Source organism: Eublepharis macularius, chromosome 12, assembly GCF_028583425.1.
Source record: "Eublepharis macularius isolate TG4126 chromosome 12, MPM_Emac_v1.0, whole genome shotgun sequence".
Lineage (NCBI taxonomy): Eukaryota > Metazoa > Chordata > Lepidosauria > Squamata > Eublepharidae > Eublepharis > Eublepharis macularius.
The window spans coordinates 38,828,419-38,840,859 of NC_072801.1; the positions used below are offsets into that span (position 1 = coordinate 38,828,419).

Here is a 12,441-nt window from a genome sequence, read left to right on the forward strand (position 1 = left end):
TCTTTTGGATCTGATGTGGGCTCCTGTAGTTCTGCTTCTGGCAGTTAACCCAGTGGTAGCCCTGTACTATGAGGCACTTCTATGAGGCACTTCTATGGGAGCTGCTATGATGTCTCCAGTCCACCAGGCCATTTAGAACAATCTTAGCATGACAGTGGTTACCTCAATGCCAGTATTTTCCTGTTAGAATTAAATAAGACTGGTAGATCCATAAAGTGCTGTTGAATTTGTAATTAGCCAATACGTCAAAATCTGAAATCAGAAGTGTTTGATTAACCAGCAAGCTGGACCGTTTCCACATGGCTCCCCGCTGCTTGTAACAACCTGGAAGATCGTGCAAAAAACACAGAAGATCGCGTTTTCTCACATGAGATTTGTGCGATGTCATGTGACATCGCACAAATCTTGTGCGAGAAAATGCGATCTTCCGCTTTTTTGCACGATCTTCCAGGTTGTTACAAGCAGCGGGGAGCCGTGTGGAAGCGGCCCTGCCCTAAAGTTTTATCCTACCATTGTTGTAGTGACGACTGGGCAGCCACTGGTGAATAGAGATGGGCACGATCCAAAAAAAAAATAACGATCCAGCTCATCGTGGATCAGTGCCGGCAACGATCCTGAATTAACGACCTGCACCAAGCATCTCCTGTTCCCGAGCCGTGGATCGTGGAGGCCAAAGTGGGGCACGCTGGTATTCCCAGCTATGTAGGAAGGTGGGTGGTGGCGGCCACCGCCAGGCCTGGCGGGCACGGGGAGGTGGCGATGAGCCGCCTCCCCTCAGGGGACGGGGGGGGGGGGTCTGGCCGCTCGCCAGCTGCTCCATGGTTGGAAGGAAGCCCTGCTGATCAAGGAAAGCTGGGCTTCCATTCGGGTTTCCAGGGCGACAGGAGGGCAAACAGAGCTCAGGCATTCCCCGGGCTCCGTTGCTGGTGCCTGAGTGTCTAGATCCCTAAACTGAGCCCTATTGCCCCAATCCAGGCCCCTCCTGACCGCTGGATCATTGGCCATGGACGATCACGATCCGCCAGGTCATGATCATGTGATCGCCATTATCGTGGGTTTTTGTTTGTTCATAATGCAGATCGTGCCCATCTCTACTGGTGAACCATGACAGAAATATGTGGACAACCATTATAAATTATTGCTAAGTAATGATGAGTGTTCAACAACTTGTATGTAAGAATAATGACCCAAATATCTTAATTTCAGTTGCCACAGTAGGAAAAAGTTTATTATGGAATGCAGGAAAATGAAGTCAGCATTATCTATTGGTTTTCATGGAAGGAATGTTTTCGTAGAAGCAGCAGTAACAGAAACACAGAAACAAAGAAAATTCTAATAAAAGATTGTAATGTTTAGGTAGACATTTTTAATGATTAGCTGTGCAATCCTAAACAGAGTTACACCCTTCTAAATCCATTGAAGCCAGTGGGCTTAGGTGTGGCTCTCTTCGGACTGCATTGTACATTTCTGTATAGTTTGTTTTTTTGCTACAGCATATTTAAAAAGTCTTCCTATAGGAGTCAGAGGTTGCTTATTTTATTGGTTTTTCTTCTACAGACTGGACATGCGAAGAGATAACTTGGTCACCAATTCTGTCTTCCACAATTGTCTTGATCACTCTTGTTTTTTGTGAATCTGTGTAACAAATCAGACAAAATTCAGAGAAGATAGAGGAAAGCAGGAATTCTTTTAAGTACATAATGCTGTTGTTTATGTATTACACTGGTAGGAAGAAGAAGAATGTGCAATTAAGTCACAACCAACTTATAGCAACACCTCATGGAGTTATCAAGGCAAAAGATGAGCCAAGGTGGTTTGCCATTGCCTTCCTCTGCATAGCAGCCCCAGTCTTCCTCGGTGGTCTCCTGTCCAAGTACTAAACATGGCTGACCATGCATAGCTTTCAAGCTGAGATAGCTGAGGCTAAGTTGGGCTATTTGGGCTGCCATGGCATTAGTAAACCATATAGTAAAAAGGTGCTATACCTAAAGATCACTCAGTCATTTACTGTTGTTTCATTTTGCAGGTTATCTTACAGGATTCTAAAATAGACTTTTCATGCACAGAGTTTGGAGGCTAGATTACAAGGGGACAGTCCCAAGCTCCCTGGCTCCATGTGTTCATTTCTATACTGGATGACCTTCCTGTAGGACTTGAGGGTGAAATACAAGTTGTCATGGATAGCATCATCTTTGGTATTTTCCGGTCCCCTTTCTAACTCTCAAAACTTTATGGATGGTGCAACTATAACACTATCTGAAGTTTTTCGCTGCAGTGATGCTTCCATGCAAAGCCTGTAATTAGATCCTGATGCCCCATTAAGAAAATTGTTCCCCTTTGCCAGCAAAAGAGCCATTGCATCTGATTCCATACTCAGTTGTTCCTGTGTAGTGGAACAGAGTTTCATGTTGTTATGTTAAAAACTGTCTCCCTCCCCAAGGTGATTTGTTAGCTTTGTGAGGTTCATTGGCAATTTATTAGGACTTTTTAAATCCTTAAATGCGTAGCAAGAGAAAATTGTTCCTAGAAATATGGAATTTAAAAATGTATAGAACTATATGAGCAAACTTGATTACCTCTGGAAGTGCTTCCGCTTCTTGATCCTGAGTCATCAGAACTTCTACCACTAGATCTTGTGCCTGCAGATCCTGAAATTCTGGATCTGGACTCTCCATAGCTGGAGACTTGGGATTCTTGGCCTCTAGACCTCGAATCTGCAGATCCAGAATTCCTAGATGGGGAGACAGAAGAACCCAAACCTCTGGATCTTCCATCTGTAGCTCCCAAAGCCCTGGATCTTGAATCTGTAGCTCCTAATGCTCCAGATCCAAAGTTGGATGATGATTGGTCTGTAGATCTTAGAGTTGTTGATCCTGATTCTCTAGACCTAACTTGTGAGAAGGTTCCCACATTTCGTCCTCCTGATGAACTAGATTCAGTAGTACTTCCAGATTCAAAATCACTGTAAAAACAGTAAAAAAAATTGTTTCTTTATCAAGACTCAGAATAAAAAGGACTCATAATCTAACAGTATAAACTTTGACAAAGTCTACTTTATTGCTATGAAATGAGATTTAAATTTTACATGATAAAATATCCTATAAAAATGAATCATAACCAAATTTAAGTAATAATGGTATATAAAATGAAAATATATGGAATAATTACACTTAAGGATGCCGGAATTCACAGAATTCATTATGATAATTTAATGTTTTGTGTGGGGGCATAACTAGATGTTTTTCACTGGGCAGACTTTAAAAAAATGTCATCCTTTCCATTTTTTTTAACAAAAATGGCTCTTGCAGTTCTACAGTATTGTGATTTTGTTCTGTTCGACATTATGAACTTGAAGACATTCTGAAAATCGTTTTATTATAAGCAACATGTACAAATGGGAAGGCAAGCAAGCACTGCCCCAGACAGTACCCCAGGGGCAGTAAGAGGGAGATGATTCCCCCAGTCATCTAGTATTAGTAATTAATTGCTGAGAAATCAAGTGGTGGGCATGCACAGATAATGAGCACATAAATAAAGGAGGAGCTAGGTGAAAGATACCCCATTCCAGTTTATTCACCTCTCTTCCCCATCCATCAGGCTGTGGTAAGTTTCAATCTCGCTCTCCAGGCGGATCTTGATATCTAGAAGCTGCTGATATTCCCTGTTCTGGCTCTCTGTATCATCTCTGATCTGCTGCACTTGGTCCTCCACACTGCTTATTGCTCTTTGTATTTGAGAAAGCTGGGCACAGTATTGACCTTCGACCTCTGTTAGGGTGGCCTCAAGAGATTGTTTCTAATGTAAGAAGAAAATAGAAGAAAAGTTCTTTGAGTGAAAAGTTGATTGGGAACCTGAAACAAAGAGTTTCTCTTCATGTTGCTATGTACCTATGGACACTCAAGTGAGCCTCATTTCATATGTCCCCCCTCCAACTTTCCATGCACTCAATTGCACAGTCACACTTTAATTTGCTCTGTGGCACATTTGATAATCAGTTCCTCCTCAACTGCTAAAAGTATCCATTTCCTTCACATCCATTCATTGAAATGCAGATCTTGACACTTTCTCACACCTTAAGGAAATGTAAATTCGCAATTCAAAGGCGCCTACAGTACTTGTTCTCACAGCAAAAACAGAGTGGAATTAGTGTTTTGCCATCCGGAATCACTTGCAGATGCATTCACACAGAAGGAGCTCCCGTAAAATCGGCATTCATGTGCGTAGAGCAAGAACAGCCTGCACGTGAATTGAGGGCTAGACATACAGTTCTGCACTTGAGCATCCCTAGGTACTTAGTAACATGTAGAGAGGCTCACAGATGCCCTCAAACATTGTCCTCAAAACCTTCCTTTTGTAAATGTCGATGTTGAATAATTGCTAAATATCTGTTCAGTATTCATATATTTTTGCAAATACTTTATATTTAGTTACAGTACTCAGTATCCAGCTGGTATTTGTTTTTTCATGCAATGTTTGACTTTTGTATTTAGTACATGACTATTTTTAACAGCTGCAGTGCAGTGTTAGTTAGTTAGTATTTGATAGTTTTGGTAAGTTTGATAACTCAGGGTATTTAATTTTGACACCTATCAAATACCAGATCATCAAGATATCAGTCTATAACAAAAGTAATCAACCCTAATTCTGAATTCTAATTCAAATTATGGAATTAGAAATTTTTCCATACCTTGAAATTTCTCTCAGCATTTCAGCTATAAGCTTGTTTTAATTGTATGGGTGAATATTGCAGCATTCTTAACCTCATCCCACACAATTGTAATAAAAATGAATCCTGCATGTATTGTGTTGTGTTCATAGATATACGGCACCAGATTCAGAGGAGTGCACTGGATAACAGAAGTGCTAACTTGTGCTGGAAAATTTCTTACTCTCTCTCCCATAAAGCAGACTTTTCTGCACCCAACAGGGCAGATTAACTTAGAGAAATCATGTCCTTGTGAGAGTTATGTTTAGTTAAGGGCTGATTCCGCACACGTTGGATAATGCACTTTCAATGCACTTTATCAATCGTTTGAGGTGGATTTTTTGTTCCGCACACAAAAAAATCCATTCCAAATGATCTATAAAGAGGATTGGAAGTGCATTATCCAACGTATGTGGAATCACTCAAGGACAGATTTTGATTTTGTTTTTTCTAGAATAATTTGGTATGCTCATTTTTACAAAATGTAGTCATCATGACATTTGCCACTTGCTTGTATCTCTGGACCAAGTATCAGTTGTCCTGTGATGAACAGACACATGGCAAAGTACAGTTTCTCATCTTCTACTTCCTATGTCCCAGGTACATGTCCTACCTGTAGTGCTGAAAGTTGACATTTGCAGAATGAAGACCCACCCCAGCTACAATTTCTAATACAATACAGCTCCTTATATACCATCTCCCCACAATGGTATATAAAGAGCTGTATTGTATTAGAAACTGTGGACAAGGAAAGTTAGAGACCTTGGATCATATAATAGTTTTTTGCCCTAAGTGGAGTAAGGAAAGAGAGAGATTTATTATTCCTATTATGTTAAAAGAAAAGCTTCCCTTCCTTCCTTGGGCAATCTCAGTGTTATTGTCTGATAACATTCCTGACAATCAAACCTCTGCTATAGTGGCTTCCTTTTTAGCCACGGTGATAAAGAAACAAGATTTTCATGAGTTTAGATAGTTTAAAGTGATAATGACGAGTTATGTCTATGTGAATTGGGTATGTTCAAGTGTACAGTTCATATTTTGTTGGTGTTTGTATGGCTTATGGCTTCGGCTGGAAAAGCAATAAACATATTATTATTATTATTATTATTATTATTATTATTATTATTATTATTATTATTATATACCATCTCCCAAGTCTCTTTCCACTTTAAAGCATAAGTGCAATCCTAAGCAGAGTTACTGTAGTCTAAGTCCATTGATTTCAGTGGCCTTAGACAGGAATAACTCTAGGATTGCACTACAAAATACTCTTTTAAATCAGACTGGAGTGAAAGAGAAACAGCTTGATGTGTATCCAGTATAGCACTAGACTTTAGAACACAGGACTTTAGTCTCCTTTCTATGCTTTTCATTATTCTGGTCTTCAGTGTAAGAAAGTGTTAAACATTTAGTAAATTGGTTGTTGTGGATTTTCTGAGTTGTATAGCCGTGGTCTTGGCGTTGTAGTTCCTGACATCAGGAACTACAACGCCAAGACCACGGTTATACAGCCCAGAAAATCCATAACAACCATCGTTCTCCGGCCGTGAAAGCCTTCAACAATACATTTAGTAAATTAACAAACAGAAAGAATAAGTATTACTTTAAAAAATTCTTATACCAGAGATAATTGCGATTGCAGTTCGATTTCCAGGTTTTGCAAACTGCGTCTCAGTTCCATAATCTCGCTCTTGTTTGTGCTGGTCTCTTCAGTGCTACTGCTGATCTGCTTGTTCAGTTCTTGACTCTGTGATATTGTAATTGGCAAAACATTTAAATAGTTCCAAAGTCTTCCATTAAAAAAATAATTTAGCTTAAAGAAGAGGCCTCCAGTAAGGACATTGTTAGTATTTACTTCACCTGTTCGATGAACCACGTTTCAATGTCTTTTCTGTTCTCTTCAGCAATGGCCTCATATTCAGCTCTCATCTTGTTGAGAAGAGTGGTCAGGTTGACTCCAGGTGCAGCATTGATCTTTACATCTATGTCTCCAGCAGTAGAATCCACCGCAGAATCCACATCCTGCATTAATAAAAGCTTTCTTTTAAAACTTGATGCAAAAAGCATGAATTTAGATTTAACCTTCTTTTAAAAAGCAAAACAGGCAGCACAGACGATATTCTGATGATTTCCAGACTACTTTGATTCCAAGTTGAGATTTTCTCCAGTTAATCAGTTTAATAGTGTGTTCTCTTTACTGAAATATTTGGCGCAGCAGCTTGGGTATCTTAGGACTTGTTTTAAGCTTGCTAGATAATCAGAAATTCAAAACAAAACACATACTATTTCCTTATGGTAAAAGTGTATACTTGTCAATTTTTTACGTAAATACTGAGGATAGAGAAGATGTGGTAATTTTAATTTAGTTTATGCAAAGAAACCATTTAAGGAAGTCCAACCCTGTATTGGAGAGTGGATCCACGGAAGACCAGTGAGACTGCTGGTTCTGTCAGCAGCTTGCACTTTTGGAGAACTCCCTGTGCCATTATTCTTTTCTGAAAGTTAGCAAGGCAAGGGAGAATGGTGGAGAGACCTCACATGAACTTAGGTATGGCTATTTGGCCACTGAAAAAAGACTTGATCAATGCAGTAGTCCCGTTGTCAACTATTTTAAAAGCAATAACTATTAGAACACCAGAAAAAGATATTTTAAGTAGGTTTGATACTTATGCTAACAACAAACACAAATTACTTGCTATCACGCGAGACTGGAATTAACTTTTAAAAACTATTGAATTATTGTAATTTCTAAAGATTTCTATAAAATTGAACACTTCACTGAATGATCCTTCTCTTTGGTTTTTATTTGGCTGGTCTTGTGACCGTAATAAACCCTTTGATTGATTGATTTGGTTTATGCAATACCAAAGGAAGCCTATAGTCCCAGCTCTTACTAGCAGCCATAAAGAAACAAATAGGGCATGCTGACCACCTACATGGTGGTTTCAGGGAATAATAAAAAACATTTGATCAGAATCAGATAATAGGTAGTCCAAGTGTTCGGTCATTTGGCAGTATTTGACTAGTCATCAATTAACCAACATGCTGGGCGTGTGGTGTAGTAGTGCCTTGACATTGCCACAAGCATAAGCAGACATCTCCAGGGATGCCAGTAATTGTGAGATCCCCATGTTTCCACTCACAGCATCAAGTGGCCCATGACACTACTACTATGATAGTTCTCCCAAGCCATCTCTACTTTGGTAGGTTAAGGTTGCTCACATCCTTACGTTTGGGAAAAGGGAGGTGGCAGAGAAACCTCCTTGGGATCTCTACAGGTTGAAAGGATCTATTTCAGATTGGCCAGCACATCAGAGGCATAACTGAGGGTCCAAACTGGATCTGAGGTTGGGGTATGGCAGAAATATGATGCTCAGCTCTCTTCTTCCATATTATTAGCTTTTGATATAACTAGTACCAATACCTTCTTTTAGATCTTTACAAGTTTTCTTTTGTTTTAGAAGACAGCACCAAAATTTAGGAACCGAGCTAATTTTTCTGTCTTCAAGGTTTGTATTTTAACAACCGTGAAACCTAATCCTACCCTCTTCACAGTTTCTTGTAATTTCATTAAAGCTATGACATCGAGTATTGTAGTATATAAATAAATATGGGATAACACTGGCTGTCATCTCCAAAATAAAAAAACTAACCTCTAACACAGGGATCCCCAACTTTTTTGAGCCTTTGAAATTCTGACACAGGGTGATGGGCACAACCACAAAATGGCTGCCACAGGATGAGGAGCCTCACATACAAAGGAAGCCCAAGTGCACGTGAGAAGAGGGGAAATTAGAATAAAACAAACACTGGTGGCAACTGCTCTAACATAACCTGATTGCTCTCCAATTTCTCATTATTGGTTTTGAAAGCTTAAATATTGGTGCTAGTATAAAATGCAAATGGTTAAAAAATGAATGTATTTACAACCACTGAATAGTGGTGTTAGCATAAACAAGTAATGACAAGAACTTCACTCAAATGCATTTTTCTGTTGTGCAACAAAACATTCCAATGTGAAATGAACAATAAGTTTTGTATTTCTGAAAGTCAATGAGAGGCACTATACTGAAACCTTTCCTGAAAATACTTGGCACCACAATGAAATGTCTAGGCGCCTTGGTACCTGGGATTTGTTGAGCCCTGTCATTTTTTAATGCTCAAATAGAGATAAAAGCAGAACACTAGTCTTATTATCTATGAAGGCGATGCAGTCCAGCTGTCCGTTAATGCTACTGGGAGTTTTGCTACTGAGTTGCAACAGCTGTTTCTACAGCATGTATTTTGACTTCATTTTGTGCATAATATAGGCATGTGTTACCTCCTCATGATTCTTCTTAATATAGTGCAACTCCTCTGTCAGGTTTTCAATCTGCATTTCAAGATCACTCCTAGTCATGGTCATTTCATCGAGGACTCTACGCAGGCCATTAATGTCAGCTTCAACACTCTGGCGGAGAGACACTTCATTGTCGTACCTAAAGAAAAGTATTTGAAAGAGGTTGTCAGTGGGTATGTGTGGCCCATCTGAACTGAGAGAGAGAAAAAATATATTCCTTCGTTGTTGGTGTTTGTTCAGCACCATCAGCAGTCAGTCTGTTCATTTGTATATCGAGTTTTATCTGAAGTGCTGTTAGTATCAGGGGTCCTTTTCAGCGTTCTGTGAAACAGGTCCCAAATTATCTACATTTTCCTGCTTTCCCACATGCTGAATAATGCACTTCTAGTCTACTTTGCAACTGAGTTTTACTGTGTGAAACAGGAAAATCCACTTGCAAATGATTGCTAAAATGCATTGAAAGTGCATTTTTCACTGTGCAGCTGGCTAATTTCGTTGTGTGAAACTAGCATATTTGTGCAATTGGCTATGGTGAATGGAAATACATTTTACCTGAGTATGTGGGTTCAGGAACATTGTATCTACACATCATGGAATATCCTACTGTTAGGATAAGCTAAGGACATGTACACATGGGTCATCTGTTTCTGTGTGTTGCTGACTGCAATGAGAACTTTATTCAAAATAGAGTGATGATAATTCTGCATGAATGTAGTACTCCGTTTCCAAAGACCATTCACCCTAGCAAGGTGCCTGGCCCTTCCTTCTGCAGTACTGGAAGGCAAACATAATAGAATCCCTTATCTGGAAAGGCTTTGTTCCTGTCCGTTAACTATAGAGCATATGTTTTTTAGCTGACCATACTATAAGGAAGCATGTGATGAGATGATCATACCATTATTAGGTAAAATTCTGTCTCACTGAAAAAGCTAGACTTGATTACCTTCTGTGTGATAAGAATGCCAAGATTACCTATCAAGTAGTCAGATATTGTTTGGTGATATTCAGGTCTCAGAAATCATGTTGTACTGTAACTAGATCTTAATTTCAAATTGTTTCATTTGTTCTATTCTATGTTTTGAATTTTCTTTTTAGTGCAACAGTGTTACATGATTGGTTAAATGACTATAAATAAAGACATAAAACGAATGAATGAATTTAGAACTGGATTGGTTTGGGATCTATTACTTATACGCAAAGCCCTTGGTTTGCAATGCATGTTCTGCTGTTTGGCTTGTTAAACCTTTGATGTATAGCTCATTGTGTGGCACTCACTTGACTTGGAAATCGGCACCAGCCAGCCTGGCATTGTCAATCTGCAAAATGACTTTTCCATTGTCTGTGACTGCAGTAATTATCTGAAAAGAAAAAGGGGGAAAAACAGTATAATAAGAGTGTTGATATTTTATCCTACCCCTTTATTATTATCCATTTGCTTTGTATGGGAAATCCAGAAAAACCTGCTTAGCTAGGTAATGTAAAATAACATTATATAGGAAATCCTAAGGCTCCTAATTGTTAAATGGCATCATTACTTATTACTAGAGATGGGCACGAACCGGGAAAATGGCTGTTCATTGCAGTTCATGGTTCGTCGTGTTTAACAAACCATGAACTGGCATGAAATTACCTAGTTTGCGAACCAGTTTGTTTGGTTTGTGAATATGTCATTTCAGCAGAAGGTCTGCAGAAAGCCCATCCCCACCCACCCCGTTGCTTAGGAAACTGATTGATCAGCACCGGGTTGTCTGCAGTGAATGATGAACCAAAAAATGAACCAAACGAGCGGGCTTAAAAATCGTTGCAGTTCATCACAGTACATCAGAAATGCCCTCCTACAAACAGCTGGTTCACGAACCAAAATATGGCCCGGTTTGCGGTGAACTTTGGTTCGTATTTCAGTTCATGCCCATCTCTACTCTATTCAAGAAACTTTGTGAAAAACCTGGTAAAGTTAATTTGTACATCTAAATATAAAATTTCATTTGTACATTGTTGTATGTGGTCTATAGTATATGTAAGACTGATGGGGCCATCCTAAGAACCCTTTTTGGGAGTAAGCCTCATTAAGTATGTTTGAGTAGGATTCTGAGTAGACCTGCTTAGGATACTTTCATAGTCTTAGATCAGATCAGATCCCTGCAATAAATACACTAATTATTAATAGTTCTGTGTTTCCATTTAAGTCACTACATTTTGTAATTCAAGAATTTTGAGAAATATACAGTCTGAAACTTAAGGAGAATAAACTATAAAATACTTTAGGAGTGTTCCCATACCTGTTTCCGGAGGTCCTCAATGATGGCATAATATTTGCTGTAATCACGTGACCCTCCATTGCTGGTTCCTTGTCCCATCTTCTTGTACCACTCTGCAATTTTCTCCTCGAGGTCAGTGTTAGCCTCCTCTAGAGCATGCACTTTGCCAAGGTAGGCTGCCAAGCGGTCATTAAGGTTTTGCATGGTTTGCTTTTCATCACCAGAAAGAAGGCCGCTCTCTCCACCACCAAATCCGTTAAAGCCTCCAGCTGAGCCACATCCAGACACTTCCCATCCAGCACTTGATCCCCAGGACCCACCAGCACTGCATGCTGTGCCGCTAGATCTCCATCTTCCTTGACCTCCAGATGTCCTGTGGACATTGCCTGTGCCAGAGCCCCATGCACCACCACCACTGCTGGAGTTCCCACCAAAGACTCTGCCACCAGAACTCCCACTTAAGCTGCATGTTCCACTGCCTGACGTTCTTACCACTCCTCTGTTGCTGCGGGAGCAAGAGCCTTGTTTGGAAGATTGGCTAAAGAAACTCATACTTGACTGTTACAGGTGACAGAGGATCTTTCCTGTGCAGCAGTGCAGCTTAAGGAGAAGCTATCCTTAGAAGACAATTTTTATCTTTTTATATACAAACCTGCAATTGCATCACACTCCTAAATGTATGGTATTTTTTGCCAACTTACTAACATAGTCCATCATTACTTAATTATAATAATTAATAGCTAATCCTAATATGTACATCTGGGCTTGTCCCTCTGGGTGTTCAGTATGTCTAGCTGGAAAATAGGTGGAGCAAAATGGAACCAGCCTTTCATTACAGCTTTGTATCTTGTTTGGAACAAAATTGAGTAATTACTTTCCTTTTTATAGATTTTCTGCTTCCTATTAACTGTTCATATTCAGTCTGTTCTCATTTGTACTTATATTTATCCCTATTTTATCATGCTCTGATCTGGATAGTCCAGGAGAACCAGAGCTTGTTAGATCTCAGAAGATAAGCCAGGTTGGCCTTGGTTAGTAATTGGATGGGAGACCTCCAATGAAGACCAAGGCTGCAGAGGCAGGCAATAGCAAACCACCTCTGTTAGTCTCTTGCCATGAAAATCCCACCAGGGTTGCCA

The 12,441-nt window shown here is 39.6% G+C and overlaps 1 protein-coding gene across 1 annotated transcript; it reads right to left on the bottom strand.

The window, feature by feature from the left end:
* Positions 1 to 1,531: 1,531 nt before the first annotated feature.
* On the bottom strand, positions 1,532 to 11,854 carry LOC129338353 (keratin, type I cytoskeletal 12-like). Its single transcript, XM_054992501.1, has 9 exons — positions 11,324 to 11,854; positions 10,320 to 10,402; positions 9,027 to 9,183; positions 6,566 to 6,727; positions 6,327 to 6,452; positions 3,578 to 3,795; positions 3,350 to 3,360; positions 2,577 to 2,819; positions 1,532 to 1,635 (listed from the first exon to the last, which is right to left on the bottom strand). Exons 1-9 carry the CDS (start codon positions 11,852 to 11,854, stop codon positions 1,532 to 1,534), a joined length of 1,635 nt encoding a protein of 544 aa, XP_054848476.1.
* Between the last annotated feature and the right edge of the window lie 587 nt (positions 11,855 to 12,441).